This window comes from Auxenochlorella protothecoides (assembly GCF_000733215.1).
Source record: "Auxenochlorella protothecoides strain 0710 unplaced genomic scaffold scaffold32, whole genome shotgun sequence".
In the NCBI taxonomy this organism is placed as follows: domain Eukaryota; kingdom Viridiplantae; phylum Chlorophyta; class Trebouxiophyceae; order Chlorellales; family Chlorellaceae; genus Auxenochlorella; species Auxenochlorella protothecoides.
Window position 1 is genome coordinate 61646 of NW_011934233.1, and position 14487 is coordinate 76132.

The window sequence follows — 14487 nt, forward strand, 5'->3', positions numbered from 1 at the left end:
AACGAACACACAGGGAGTTTCTTACCGACTTCGTTTCTTCTTCTTCTTCTTCTCACGCTTCTCTATTCTCTTTTTATACTTGGAAGACTTTCCCCTCGATCTGCGGTCTGTCTTCCTTGCTTTCCTGTTCTCACTGCTGGAAGGGCTGTCGCTTGGGATGCGGCTCCGCGTAGGCGACATGCCAAGGAACGAACCCCCAACGTCTTTGCCTTGCGAGCACTCCTCAGACTTCACGCCAGCAGGTGGAAAGAAAGGACCTCGAACCCTGCGATCCACCAGTGCGATGTCCTCATTCACCCTCTCCCTTGCGTCAGTAGCAGGGAGGGATGGGCCTGCCTCGTCCATCCTTGCACCCATGCCGCCCCTCCCTCTGCAATGTGGGGAAAGCCGGAGAAAGGAAGGACTGGAGGTCAGCTGCCATTATGAGATGGGCGGCCACCATCAACCACTCTGACCCACCGGTGCACCTCTTGCCCTAACATTGTCTCGTCTCAGTAAACTCGCCCAGGAATTGCCGATGCTGCTCACCTGACCCTATGGCTGGGCTGCGGAACGTCATCAACAGGCATTCTCCTGGGCACACCGGAGTCCCAAGCGCTCGTCTCCGTGACTGCTGCCAGCGCTGCGGCGGAACTGGGATGCGCCTGGCCCCCCTGCTGAGGATGTTCTGCTTTGCCTTCACTGCTCTGGCGATGGTGCATGTGCCTCGCCCACATCTCCTGCTCCTGAGCTCGTTTGTTGGCTGTTGGGGTGTTGTCAGATGGCAGGGCTTGAAGGTATCAGCATTGCCAGCAGATCACGATCCACGCTCTCGATCTTCACTGGTGCAAGCATGCACACCTTGGAATTGCGCCTGTATCCAACCCCCATATGTAAGGGAATACACGCACACACTCACCATGTTCCACACTCCGCAGAGTGGTGTGCAGGAATCTTGTATTAGGTTTCTCCCTCTGGACGGGTCTCTGAACATAGGCGCTCACCCCGGCATCTGCAGGACAAGGTGGGTAAATTTGCAAGGGTTTTTAGATGACGTTAATACGAACAGACTGTGCTGGAGATCATGAGGCGATTCTGCCCGGCACATGCACTCAGACCTTGAGCATTGCGTCGGAGTTGCTCGGCGTCCCGCAGGATGAGGGCAGCTAATTCAGAGGTTGTGTGGGCCATGATGGGTGCACTCTCTGTAAATCCTCATAAGACTGCCGAGCTGATGCTTGTGAGCATCGAGTAGTGGCCACCCGTCGCGGGTGGATTGCGGATCACTTCTGAAAGGCCCTTGGTGGCAATAATTTTCTCTAGATTGTCCAATGCCGATGCAAGCCTCTTTACTATCATTAAGTTGTATCCCGTTGGACGAGACCCGCAGATTCTAAGGACGCTGTTGCATGCAAGACACATACACGATCACCCCTTCGTGGCTTTCGAATTCCATGCAGGGCAGCGCGCTAAAGTTATGCGTCGGCAAATACAGATCCGCATCGACTCATCGACCCTCGAAGACCGTTCTACCAAGAAGATACCAGCGATATTTACCACCAGTACACATCTGCACGAGATCGTCTCATCCCCTTGCAGCAAAGGCGGAGAGGGATGGTGGATCCCAAACCCCGAAGGCGCATTGTGCCGATTCAGATCGCTGCATCGCCCACAATCGTATCGAATCAGGCAACTGTAGATGATGAAGCCCATGTAGAGGAGGTCTGTCCCGGAGGGGCAGACCTGCAGGCACAGGCAGAGTATGCTGCCGCCAATCTGGGCGCCGATCGTAAGCTGTACGTGGATCTCTCCGGCCTGGAGCCATCCAAGCCCATGGTGGACTGGAAGGAGGTGGGTGACTCGATTTATCAGAGGAAAATGTGTGAATGGGGGAAGCGGGGCCTGTGTGGTGTTGGCAACTCAATGCATCTCTTTGTCTCTCGGCACTGCTGCAATCCTGCTGTGCCTCCAAAATACAATGCTTCTGAACTCTCCGCCATCCCTACAGCTTCTCAAGGCTCGAGGGAGTTCCAACGGCCCAGACAAGCAGATCGCTGCACGGGACGAGCAAGAGGCGAAGAGTAGCCTGGCTGCATCCGACGAGGTGAGTCGTCATTGCTGATCTGGGGGTTCATGATGCTGCCATTGGAAGGAGGGCCAGGATAAAAGCTGACAATTTCGAGTGTAAAATCGGCTGCATGGATCTCTGAACCCTCTTGACATTAAGTGGGCCAGCAATCGATCGGTGTTCACTCCTTCATACAGATGTCCAACATTCGCCAGCTGACTGGGTTGGCAAGAGTGATAGCTCGCCTTGAGCAAAAGATTGGGGTGAGTCTGTGCAGAGGAAGAGGAGGCTTCACTCGTTCGTATGCCTCGGCTCCTGCCTGCATGTGGGAGCTGTGGCTGCGTCTGTGCTCCACAAATGCAACCCCCTTCTCCCTGCACAGATGGGGGGAGGCAGCAGCTCAGACAGCGATTCCGGCGAGCCCGATGGGGACGCGATGTCCGATGAGGTGTGTGTGGATGTTGGGCGCTCGCTGGGGATATGTGCAATGCTGAGACCCTGCGGGGCTCTTTCCACCTGCCATGTGTCCCATGGAAGCCAGTGGGCAACTATTCGGCGCTCCCCTCCCATGCCAGGACAATGCGGACGGCGACAATGGCACGGATGGAGGCGGCGCTACAGGAACAGACCTGGAGACCCGCCGCAGGCAGAAGAATGATGACTACGATCACATGGACGAGTTCATCGATGACTCAGGTTTGCTGGGAAGGTTGAATGGGGTACTGATGGCGGGCGTGTTACATATGCAGCGGGGTTGATTGCTGGCTCGAGGCATGCTTGATAACCTTGCAGGAATTTGGTCCATCGAGTCTGGTGTCTGCCAACACAGCAATGGTCATGAAGCCTGCGGGCAACCCTCAATCCTATACCCGCTTGCTCCATCCCTTGCCTGGCGCAGAGTTCATTGAGCTGATGGAGGACAGCGACAGGCGGCGGACCAAATTTCAGGGCTTCTTCATCACGAGGGTGAGGGGTCTGCGGTGGGCCACAACCAGTCCAAACCCCTGGGTTTTGTGTTGCATGGCGCCGACCAGGGACAACATACCTGTGAGCATCCGTCTCAAGGCGCGCTGGAGATGGACACAAGTTCCGGCGGCGCCAAGCCCCCCTCACCTTGTATTTGCTGCGCAGGGCGAGATTGAGCGCCTGGACAGCCCGCCTGCCGCGCCACAGGAGAAGGATAAGAAGAAGCGGAAGGCGACGGATGCCGTGGTTTCTGGTGCAGTTGCACCTGCTCCGCCGCCAAAGCCGGTCAAGGTGAGGCGAGGACAGACGGCGTGTGGAGCTAGGACCAGAGTCTCAAATCCCCGCCTCTTGTGAGGCATGCATGGCCCTTTGGAAGAATGAATTTAGGATTCACCTTCCACAACCCCTGACTTTCCACTCCAATACGTCAGGCAAGCAAGGGGACTGCAGCGGATGGCTCTGGCGGCGCAAAGTCTGCGGCAGTCAAGCCCGCGTCTGACGCAGGCCAAGCCTCGCCAAGGAAGAAGAAGCGGAAGAAGGTGGATGCGACGTCAGGTGTTGAAGGGCAGAATGCGAGCGTTTCTGCACCCGCCCCGCCCCAACAGCCAGCGCCCTTGAGCATCGCACAGTTGGCAGCCCGCGCCGGGGCTGGCGGGGCGGCTGGGCCCGACGCAGGGGCAGCTTCTCAAAGTGCGCAGGTGGGCGCCCGCGCCGCCTCGCCTGGCCGGGCGGCAGGCGCAGTCGCTGCTCCGGCAGCGCCGCAGACCGCGTCTGTGACCGTACCTGCGATTGTGCCGGCGGCCTTGCCCGCGGCTGCGGCGCAGCCTGGGCTACCGCCAGTGCATAACGCAGCCGGACAGCTTCCCGGCGAGGAACGCCTGAAGGCCGAGCTGGCGGAGTTGGGGCAGTATCTGGCAACTGCCTTGGCCCCCGCCCCACCCCCCGCCGCGACCCCCGAGGAGCAGAAGGAAGCGGAGGCGGCTGCCTGGAAGCTGCTGCCCACGGCCCTGCGCCAGCGCGTGTACGCGAGCCTGCGCCTGGTCCTGCGCGACACCGACCTCAACAGCGCGATGGGCAAGGCGTGGCTGGCCCAGGTGCACGCCGCCTTCCCGTCTGGCCGTCTCACACTGGCGGGCGTGCGCCGGATCTACGCGCAGCAGCGCAAGCGCGAGACAAACCGCGCCGCCGCCAGGGACAAGGCGGCGGCCGCCGGCGCGGCCGCCGGCGCGGGCCCCACGTCGCCCCTGCTCGCGTCGCTGAGCCAGCGCCGGGGACAGGAGGCGGGCACGGCTACCCCGCAGCGGCCCGCTTCGGGGCCCGGCGCGGCGCCCGAGGTCGGGGCGGTGTCAGGCGGGGGCTTGACGCCGCAGCGCTCCCCCAGCGCAGAAGCCCAGGCCTGGGTGGAGAGGGCGCTGGCACGAGGGCAGGCGCGTGTGTCGCCACCACCGCCGCCCGGGCGGCAGGGCGCAGGGAAGCTGGCGAGCGCGCTGCCAGGCGGATCGGGGGCCGCGGTGCCCTGTGTGCTCGCTGCCGCCGCGCCCGCGCTCCCGGCGGCGGTGGTCGCGCAGGCAGGACAGGCAATGGAGCGCATTGTTGGGCCTGGGCCTGGGCTGGCGAATGATCAAACGCCAGGAGTGGCTGAAAACATGGCCCCGCCGCCTGCGCAGCAGCGAGAGATCGCCGACGGCGGCCTCATCCCCACAGGCATGCCGGGGTCGGAAGGGCCTGGGGCTCCCATTCCTGAAAGCGTTCTGGAGGAGGCAGGCCTGGCACCGGTCATGGGCGACGAGGAGATCCTGGTGAGGAGGGCTGGCTGGTGCTTGAGCGGGGCCAGGGCCCGCAGAGTCGGGCCCTGCTGGGCCCCTCATGCGCTGGCCCTGCTGCAAGGGGCCACGAGTGCAGCTCACGCCCGAGCACTCCACCGTCGAAACCGCAACTCCCCCGGTCCACCAAAACGCAGTCGGCGGCCGCCACCCAGGGCAGCTGCGACGCCGCGGCGCTGTCGTTCGCGCTTTCCTCCACGCGCGGCTCCCTGTACGGGCGGGCGCTGACCCGGGTGCTGGCCCTGGCCGGGCCGCGCGGCGCCTCCACGGCCGAGGCGGCGGGCGGGGGGTGGAGCTGCGCCTGCTCTCCCCCTCGCGCATGGCGCCGGAGCAGCGCAGCGCCACCGTGGCCGGGCTGGGAAGGGCCAGCGCCAAGGAGCACGTCGCGCATGTCGGCGGCTATCGCTACGCGCTCAAGGCCTTTGCCGGCGTGGTGGACCAGCCCAAGCCCCAGAAGGCCGGCGGGGCAGGGGCGGCGTCCAAGGGCCCGGCCCCGGGGCCTGCATGAGGAGGCCGGTGCTTTGGCCGGGGGGGGACTGAGGTGGGACCCTGCGGTCTCTAGGAGTGCCCTGGTCTGTGCGTATTCGTGTTGCGCGGCGATGCGAGTCCATTCCTGCTGTGTGATGTGAAGAATATTTGCACCCATTTGCCTGTCCGCAATCCTGGCTGGAGGCCGAGGCGGACACAATCCTCCGAGTTTGTACAGGAGAGGTCCAACAACGGACCCCGAGGTGAACGTAGCTCACAGAGCGCAGCGCCCAGGAACAGAATTACACCATGTCGGTCTCTCCAATAGGGTTACTCAGTACCAGGAGCTGCTCCGGTCCTGCTCCCCCGCCGCCACCTCGGGGTCCTCCTCCTCCTGCTTTCCGCCCAGCGCCACCACCTCATCCGCAAAGGCCTGCAGGGCGCGGTTGGTCCTGCCGCCGAGGAGCACGCTGCCGTCCTCGGTCGCCACGCCCCAGAGCTGGGAGTGGGACAGGTAGGACACCACCACCGTAATGCACAGGCCTGGAACAGCGGTGGGGTGAGGTGGAGATTCGGTCAAGGGGCTGGACTGACGGGGCCGGGGGGGGGATCACGAGATTGAGTGGATGGCTCAGCATGAATCTAGAATTGGTGCGGAGGATTCTGTGGTGAGGGCAGTCAGCCACTGCACGGCTTCATCTTCCTCGGGTCATTGCACCCACATGGCCCCGGGCAGGACCGAAGAACCTGACCCACAACAAGAGCTTTGTTATCGTCGCGAACCCTTACTCACCGAGGAAGCCAGCGTACACCAAGGGGACCCCGGGGTCAATCTTCAGCTGCATGCCGCTGGAGGGCGTGATGGCGCCGATGCGGAGCTCCACTCCCTCCACCGTGATGGGGAGGTTTGACCCCGGGCGCCTCACCCCCACAAAGGCCCCCTTGCCGTCGTACAGCACCACCGTCTGGAGATCCCGCGCCAGCAGGGAGATGCCGCGCGGGTTTGATCCCGGCGCGCCGTCCTCCGCGGGCAGGCCCAGCGTGGACAGGGGCAGGAAGGTGCCGAACAGCTTGCTTTCGGGGCTCTCCCCCGCCAGCTGGGCCATGGGAAGAGACAGTTGGACCGGCTGCCGCGGGGTATTGGGTACTGGCTTTCCCTGGCCCTCCGAGACACCGGCTTCATCAGGTGGCGTTCGAGAAAGAGCGGTGCCCGTCTGTGGTCCCAAGGCAGCGTCGCTCAGGGGCAGGGCCGACACCCTCACGGCCGCCAGGGCCCAGTCTGTCTGGTAGGCCGTCAGTCCCTTGTACCGAAGCGGCTGGTTCACGCTCACGGTCTGGCGAGCCACCGGCACTCCTTCCTCGAGGACTGAAGAGCAAGGGGTGCAAATAAGGTTGAGATCTCCATGCGCAAGGAGATGGACCAGGGAGGACTTGTAAACAGGCATGGCTAAACATGTAGAGTTGGACACCGCACATAAATCAGGAAGCGGTTGCTTTGCACAGAGTAGAACCCCCCACAGGTCCCCAGGCCCAGCCTCACCTGTGATGCTGGTGACGAACTGGCGAATACTGCCGTCGTCCCGGTAGTCTATCTGGAAGGCGTCAAACTTGAGGTCCGCAGCGTGCGCCGCCGCCTCCCAGGCAAAGGGCGAGGCGGGGTGCAGAAGTTCGCGCACCGGCGAGGCGGCGCCCTCCGGCATCATCACGACCCCCCTCCCACCGCCCCCACCGCGCCGAGGCTGACCCCGGCCAGCACCGCCAGCATGGAGGCATGCACCCCGATGGGCCCAAGCTTCCCCGCCAGCCCTTTGAAGGCGTACAGCGCTACGGGGCTCGCTGCTGGGGGGCCCTGATGCCGTCGGAGCGCCGCCCGCCGCGCCCGCCTGCCGCGCCCCCTCGACGAAGACCTGGTACCCCCGGTCCCGCAACAGCTGACCCACGCTGCGCACGCTGTGCCCCTCCATCTCGGTCACGGCGGGCAGCGCGCGCAGGGCCTCGACGCCGGGCTTGAAGCGCCAGCGCTGCGCGACGCGGGCCTGCGGCCACTGCGTGGTGGTGGTGCAGGCCGTCAGCGAGGCGCCCAGCAGGCCCAGCAGGCCAAGAAAGTAGGGCGCACTATAGATGTGGTCCAGCTGGAGGGGGAGGATGATGGGCCAGGGTAGCCAGACCTGGCCCAGTGGGTAGTGCTCCACGTAGTAGGCGGGGGACTGGCCCTGGTCCACCAGCGTGCCGCAGGCCGACAGCCCCGCGATCACCGCCAGCTCGGCGATGGCCAGGCGCAGGTTGGAGAGCGCACGCAGCGCCACGCGCCAGACGTAGCGCGGTGTGGGGGTGGAGGGCCGCGCGGCGGCGGGGAGCTGCACGCGACGCTGGGCGGAGGGCTCGGACAGGTCCAGCACCCCCGAACCGGGAGCAGGCTCCTCGGTGCCGGAGTTCAACGCCTTGGGTGGAGGTGGCCCTGAGACTGATGGGGAGAAGGGGGGTGGGGAGGAGTTGCAGAGACCCGGGGCGCATGGCTTGTGAGGCTAGAAGGGGACTGCAGACAAATGACAGGGCAGTGGGCATCCCCATGCACAGCTTCAACCCTCGACCCCAGCCACCCCCTCACCACCATGCTGACGATGGCACGATCCCCAGGTACGAGCGAGGACCACATGGTGGATTATGTGCGACGCGAACAGAGTGTTTGGTGGTATCCTACCCCTGCTGCTGCATGTGGTGCCTGCCCCGGCATGGGAAGCAATGGTGCCGGAGAGCACGCTGCTGTGTCCCATGATCATACCATGCCTCCCTACATGGCCATCCAAAGGATCAAATTAAACAAAAATAAGCTCATGTGCTGATAATAGTGCTTGAGTGTATATTGTGACGAAGACCTGGTACCCCCGGTCCCGCAACAGCTGACCCACGCTGCGCACGCTGTGCCCCTCCATCTCGGTCACGGCGGGCAGCGCGCGCAGGGCCTCGACGCCGGGCTTGAAGCGCCAGCGCTGCGCGACGCGGGCCTGCGGCCACTGCGTGGTGGTGGTGCAGGCCGTCAGCGAGGCGCCCAGCAGGCCCAGCAGGCCAAGAAAGTAGGGCGCACTATAGATGTGGTCCAGCTGGAGGGGGAGGATGATGGGCCAGGGTAGCCAGACCTGGCCCAGTGGGTAGTGCTCCACGTAGTAGGCGGGGGACTGGCCCTGGTCCACCAGCGTGCCGCAGGCCGACAGCCCCGCGATCACCGCCAGCTCGGCGATGGCCAGGCGCAGGTTGGAGAGCGCACGCAGCGCCACGCGCCAGACGTAGCGCGGTGTGGGGGTGGAGGGCCGCGCGGCGGCGGGGAGCTGCACGCGACGCTGGGCGGAGGGCTCGGACAGGTCCAGCAACCCCGAACTGGGAGCAGGCTCCTCGGTGCCGGAGTTCAACGCCTTGGGTGGAGGTGGCCCTGAGACTGATGGGGAGAAGGGGGGTGGGGAGGAGTTGCAGAGACCCGGGGCGCATGGCTTGTGAGGCTAGAAGGGGACTGCAGACAAATGACAGGGCAGTGGGCATCCCCATGCACAGCTTCAACCCTCGACCCCAGCCACCCCCTCACCACCATGCTGACGATGGCACGATCCCCAGGTACGAGCGAGGACCACATGGTGGATTATGTGCGACGCGAACAGAGTGTTTGGTGGTATCCTACCCCTGCTGCTGCATGTGGTGCCTGCCCCGGCATGGGAAGCAATGGTGCCGGAGAGCACGCTGCTGTGTCCCATGATCATACCATGCCTCCCTACATGGCCATCCAAAGGATCAAATTAAACAAAAATAAGCTCATGTGCTGATAATAGTGCTTGAGTGTATATTGTCGCACATGTGAAAGTTGCTCGGGAGCCTCACATGGAGCGTAGGGCAGTTCCATGCACGAGCGGCATCGCTATCGGGGGGAACTCCTCCTTTCCACCCCGCTGCGAACTCGACCGTGATTCTGACAGATGGGGACTCGCCCGCAGTACTCCGACGCCTACGCGGAGCCTGGCGGCAATCCGCGACTGGGCACACCGGCCTTTAAATATCTCCAGATCAGCCTGGCCCTGGGATGACAGCGATGCGACGCCTGTGACCGTTCCAGCGATGCAGGGTGCCGAGAGCGCCCGAGCGCAGGCTCCGGTCAGGACCAGGGAGGAGATGCTGCAGGAATGGAGGGAGCAGCGTGCTGTACGCATCTCCGGGAAAGCCGACGTAAAATTGCAGCAATCTTCGGCCCCGGCGCCCTCTGGCGATGCTGGGAAGGAAAACCATGGGACCACCAGACCACCTATGGCGAGTCACAAGGTCACCCAATCCCAGCCGGAGCCCCATTCCGCCCCTTCTCGAGGCGTGAATTCCATCGCGGCCCGGCTGGAGAGTTTGAAGCGGGAGTCCCTGCGGCCCTCCATAGCCCCACCCTCCACTTCCCAGGCGGGGATCCAGTTTGAAGCTGCGGGCCCCGTAGACTCCACCGCGCTGCGTCGCCTGGCGGGGCAGCTCTTCGACGACGAGAGCTGGAAGCAGCTGTACGATAAAGGGATGAACGCGAAGCTGACGCGAAGTAGGGATGGGGCCACCGAGGAGACCAAGATAAAAGAACTTGCAGGTATGATGTTAAGGGGTTGATGGGGAGGATGACTGACCCTGACACTGCATAGGTTATTGTCATCAATATTCCTTTATCGCAATCCATGGAGACCAGAAGATTATCCTCCGCATCCATGCTGCTAACAGACATGGTCAAGCTCTTGCGGAGGGCCCTGAAGGAGCTCCAGGGAAGGACTCAGACCTTCATCGATCAAAGCTGTCGATTTGAGCGAGACATAGGACAGCAGGCAAGGGCATTGATGAGGGTGCCGCGTTTGCGAGGGGGAACCGGGCGACACCCTTAGTGGGGAGACTCTGCACAACACAGCACCAGGATGTGCCATCCACACAGACGGCAATCCTCCCGCCACTGCTCCAACAGGTGGAAGCCGCCAAGCTGTCAAGTGAGTCTGGGGCCATGGCCGCCCACGCCGAACTGGCCAATGCCAGGCGAGAGGCGGCTGCCGCCGCAGCAGCTCACAAGAACGCGCTGGCCGTCTGGAAGGTGCGGAGCTGGCGGTGCGGTCATCCCTGTTTGCTCATCACAGTGCATGCAGATGGTGCCGAGCAGCCAGGGGACCGGGTCGGGTGCGCATGCTGCGCTCTGTCGTCTCCGGAACCAGGATTCCTGGTGACCTATCTCCATACAAACGCACACCATCCCCGCCGCAGGGCGAGCTGCAGGGGCAGCAGGCAGAGGTGGCGCGCCTGCGTCGCGAGTCCGACCGGCTGCAGGCCGAGGTCACCCGGCTGAGCGGCGAGGCGAGGCGGAGCGAGGCCGCCCGCGCCGCGGCGGAAGAGGCGGCCCACGACGCCAAGCGCGCGGCGACGCTGGCAGCGCGAGAGGCTTCTGGCGCCAAGCTCGCCCTGGAGCGCGACTTGGCCTCCGAGCGCGAGGCCTCGGCCGCGGCTCGGCTCGGCGCCGAGGCAGAGCAGGCCGCCGCCAAGGCGGAGGCCGAGCGCCTGGCCGCGCGCCGCGACGCCGCGGAGGCCCGTGCCAAGCTGCTGGAGGGGGAAGTCGCCGGCATGCGCGTGGAGCTGCGTGAGGCGGACGTGAGGCTGCAGGCCACCACCGCCGACTGCGAGGGCGCGCGACGCCAGCTGGCAGAGCACCGCGCGGTGCATGACCGCGTGGTGGCCGACGCCGCCGCCGTGCTCGCCGAGCTCCAGGACTGGCAGGTGAGCGGGGTCGGTTGATGTTTTGGTTGTTATTTGTGGGGTGAGGGGCCTTGCAGGACTTGGACAGTCCATGGGTGGAGCCAGAGAGGGATGGCGTATGCTGAGCACTGTCTCATGCATGTTGCAAATTTGGCGAAAGCCGCCTGAGAGGGTAATGTGACCTAGGCTTAAGGAAAGGGAATAGGCCACTCAATCAAACGCCGGGCTTGGAGTCCCCAGGCACAACCCTGCCTAAACCTTCCTCCCCCACAGACAAAGGCAGCGACGCTGCTTGAGGAGCTGGAGCGGGAGAGGCAGCGGGCGGGCCAGGCAGAGGCCCAGAACGCCGCGACCTCCGCGCAGCTGGCAGAATCCCAGGCATCCGCGGCCGCGCGAGAAGCCCAATTACAGGTACTGGTTGGTTGCGGGTTTGAGCTGTGGATGGTGGAAGCCTGTCCAGTTGCCGGCATGATGCTCGATTGAGACAATAGGGGGAGAAAGGTGCCGTGCTGCAAGCATGACCCCCGTCAGGCTGTGATGTTTCTCTACATCGTCACACTCGGTAGCGCCATACTGCAGGAGGGCCTCGCGGCGGCACTGGAGCGAGCGGCAGCCGCCGAGGCGGCGGGCCGCGCGGCGCGCGAGGCGGCCAGCGCCGCGCAGGCGCGCTGCGACGAGCTCGAGCTGGCGGTCCGGGCCCTGACCAGCGACCTGGAGGGGAGCCGGGCGGAGGGTGCGCAGAGCGCGGCGCGGGCGGAGGGCTTGGCGGGGGATCTGGCCGAGGCGAGGCGCGGCGCCGAGGCGCTGGAGGCCTCGCTGGGCTCGAGTCGCGAGGAGTGTGCGGAGGCGCGGCGGGCCGCCGCCGACGCCTCGGCCCGGCTGCAGCGGCTGGAGGGGGAGCTGGAGGCACTGCAGGAGTGCACGCTAGGCCTGGGGTCGGGGGACCAGGGCGAGATGCTCAGCCGACTGCTGCACCGGGTGGGGGCGCTGGAGGGCGCGCTGCTGGCTTCCGAGACCAGGAGGCGGGCCCTGCACAACACCCTGGTGGAGCTGCGCGGCAACGTGAGTCGGCAGAAGTGCTTGCTGTATTTTATGTTGGGATTGGGAGGGGTGAGGAGGGGTGAGAAACTACTTTGGAGAGGTGGATGCCTTCACAGTGGGCGAGAAGGTTGGCATGCACAGGCAGAGATATTGTTGCCCCACAGCACGTTTGTGCGGTGCTGGGATTGCAGAGTCTCACACCCGATTCCTGCGGCGACCTGGCCCTGCCGCCTCCACCAGTACCCCGACGCCCTGCCGTGTGTGGATGTCCATGTCGTCCCCTCAGGGATGCCTGTTCAATCTGTACATGTGCTTACAGCCATCACACTCAACACCCACCCCCACCAAAGCTTCACCAAACCTCCACACCCCCCACCCAATTTCCATGCCCCAGATCCGCGTGTTCTGCCGCATCCGGCCCCACCCTGCGAGCGTGGTCCGCGTGGCCCCCGACGGCTGCAGTCTGTGCCTGTCCGCCGAGGGGCGGGAGCACACCTTTGCCTTCGACCGCGTCTTCCCGCCGGGTGCGACCCAGGCTGGGGTGTACGAAGGCGTGGCGGAGCTGGTGCAGAGTGCGCTGGACGGCTACAAGGTCTGCCTCTTCTCCTACGGCCAGACGGGGGCGGGGAAGACGCACACCATGCAGGGCGCGGCGGCCGGGGAGGGCGCGGGCGTCGTGCCGCGCGCGGTGCGCCAGATCCTGGCCGCCGCGCGCGCCGCGGCGGACCAGGGCTGGGATTATGCGCTGCAGGCCGCGTTCGTGGAGGTGTACAACGAGACCCTGCGCGACCTGCTGGCCGAGCGGCGCGGCGAGGGCCGGCTGGGGGACGGCGGCATCCTGCACGCGCCCGACGGCGGGCACACGACGGTGACGGGGGCCACACGGCTGACCATCGCCAGCGAGGAGGACGCGGCGCTGCTGGTGGCGCGCGCCGCGGCGGCGCGCAGCGTGGAGGCCACCGCCATGAACGCCGCCTCCTCCCGCTCCCACTCCGTCTTCCTGCTGTACATCACGGGGCGGCACGCCGCCTCCGACACCGCGCTGCACGGCTCGCTCGCCCTGGTGGACCTGGCCGGCAGCGAGCGCCTGGCGCGCAGCGGCGCCGAGGGCGCACGCGCCAAGGAGACCTGCAGCATCAACAAGTCGCTGTCGGCGCTGGGGGACGTGTTCCAGAGCCTGGCCGCCAGAGCCGCCCACGTCCCCTACCGCAACTCCAAGCTCACCTACCTGCTCCAGCCGTGCCTGGGGGGAAGCGGTGAGCGGGCACCATGCGTGGGGTGGGGGAGGGGGGTCTGGGGTGGCGGGAGGGAGGGTACTGCTGATGGGGAAGGGGGGGCGGCTCGAAGGTTTCGAGGCCCAGGGGTTTGTGAGAGGAGGGGCAGGAGAGCTGCCCCTGTATCACCATGGTTGTCTACAGCAGTTGGTGATGCATGCCTTGCCTGAGGAGGGGAGGGCCTGCCATGCACCACTTTTCCAAAGCAAAACCTCCATCCAATGTGCAAGCCTTCTGAGCAGTCCTCCTCACAGTGCCATCCCCCTCCACACCCACAGGCAAGACGCTGATGTTCGTCAACATCAACCCCGAGCCCGAGTCTGCGGGGGAGACGCTCTGCTCCCTGCGCTTTGCCGCCAAAGTGAACTCGGTGGAGACGGCGGCAAAGGGGGGGGCGGCACGCAGCGTCTCCACCCTGTCAGAGGTGAGGAGGAGAGTGGGAGGCACACTGGCGGGCTTTGGTGATACCAGCGGCAAGGCATTGCGCATAGCAACCTTCAAGTGCACATTGTACGGTTCCAATCAACCTCTTGCTCTCTCCCAAAACACAGATGACGGGGAGGCCTTCGCTGGCCATGGGTGAGGGGGACGCAGCACGGGCCACCGCCCTCAAGCGGCGAGCCTCGCCACGCGTCTCCAAGACCAGCGCCAGCCGCGTCGTCAGGCCTCGGTGTCCCTGAGCTGGCCTGGGCCCCTGCCCCTCCTTCCCTTCACGCTGACCTTCTCGAGTGTGTTATTGCATTGCCACCGCAGGTGCATATTTCCCGGGCACATGTAGAGTTCCGACTGACTTTCTAAGGGTTTCGAGGGAGGGCAGGATGGTCTCAGCCAAAGGACGGTGTTCTGCACAAGTCTTTGTGCCATGAGGCCTGGTGATCAGCAGGGTTGGCTGGAGACGCTTCCTGCATGCTCTCCATCGGCACCTCCCTGCACGGAGGCTGGTGTCTCCCCAGAAACGACGCTCAACGATCCTTCCGGGACTCGTCAGGGGCGGCCTGCGGCTGCCCAGAGGCGGCATCCCTGTCCCTGGGATCCACGGCGGGAGGAGTGGAGCTCTCCAGCGTCACCTCCAGGGGAGCGGCCGAGCCCCGCTCGCCCCCACCGTCCTCGACCCCTTCGGCTGCCG

General features: G+C 64.8%; 6 protein-coding genes across 6 annotated transcripts; 2 read left to right on the plus strand and 4 right to left on the minus strand.

Annotated features, from left to right (window-relative positions):
* Positions 1 to 1593: 1593 nt before the first annotated feature.
* Positions 1594 to 5344, plus strand: F751_3020 (hypothetical protein; the record flags this gene model as incomplete). The annotated part of the gene is made up of 10 exons (XM_011400004.1): positions 1594 to 1830; positions 1988 to 2083; positions 2430 to 2495; positions 2623 to 2743; positions 2946 to 3013; positions 3179 to 3304; positions 3445 to 4107; positions 4681 to 4812; positions 4974 to 5069; positions 5132 to 5344. The coding sequence occupies 10 exons, from the start codon at positions 1594 to 1596 to the stop codon at positions 5342 to 5344; spliced, it is 1818 nt and encodes a 605-aa protein (XP_011398306.1).
* F751_3021 (hypothetical protein) lies at positions 4635 to 4793 on the minus strand (the record flags this gene model as incomplete). The annotated part of the gene is made up of 1 exon (XM_011400005.1): positions 4635 to 4793. The coding sequence occupies one exon, from the start codon at positions 4791 to 4793 to the stop codon at positions 4635 to 4637; it is 159 nt and encodes a 52-aa protein (XP_011398307.1).
* A 294-nt stretch (positions 5345 to 5638) lies between the features above and the next one.
* F751_3022 (Cytochrome c biogenesis protein CCS1, chloroplastic) lies at positions 5639 to 8929 on the minus strand (the record flags this gene model as incomplete). The annotated part of the gene is made up of 7 exons (XM_011400006.1): positions 5639 to 5847; positions 6098 to 6670; positions 6845 to 6938; positions 7034 to 7140; positions 7241 to 7762; positions 8210 to 8714; positions 8882 to 8929. The coding sequence occupies 7 exons, from the start codon at positions 8927 to 8929 to the stop codon at positions 5639 to 5641; spliced, it is 2058 nt and encodes a 685-aa protein (XP_011398308.1).
* Positions 8930 to 9354: 425 nt separating this feature from the next.
* On the minus strand, positions 9355 to 9633 carry F751_3023 (hypothetical protein; the record flags this gene model as incomplete). Its single annotated transcript, XM_011400007.1, has 1 exon — positions 9355 to 9633. One exon carries the CDS (start codon positions 9631 to 9633, stop codon positions 9355 to 9357), a length of 279 nt encoding a protein of 92 aa, XP_011398309.1.
* On the plus strand, positions 9592 to 14041 carry F751_3024 (Kinesin-1; the record flags this gene model as incomplete). Its single annotated transcript, XM_011400008.1, has 10 exons — positions 9592 to 9907; positions 10036 to 10154; positions 10271 to 10393; positions 10561 to 11067; positions 11320 to 11457; positions 11932 to 12108; positions 12482 to 12679; positions 12818 to 13343; positions 13640 to 13785; positions 13913 to 14041. The coding sequence occupies 10 exons, from the start codon at positions 9592 to 9594 to the stop codon at positions 14039 to 14041; spliced, it is 2379 nt and encodes a 792-aa protein (XP_011398310.1).
* On the minus strand, positions 14022 to 14225 carry F751_3025 (hypothetical protein; the record flags this gene model as incomplete). The annotated part of the gene is made up of 1 exon (XM_011400009.1): positions 14022 to 14225. One exon carries the CDS (start codon positions 14223 to 14225, stop codon positions 14022 to 14024), a length of 204 nt encoding a protein of 67 aa, XP_011398311.1.
* Positions 14226 to 14487: the final 262 nt, after the last annotated feature.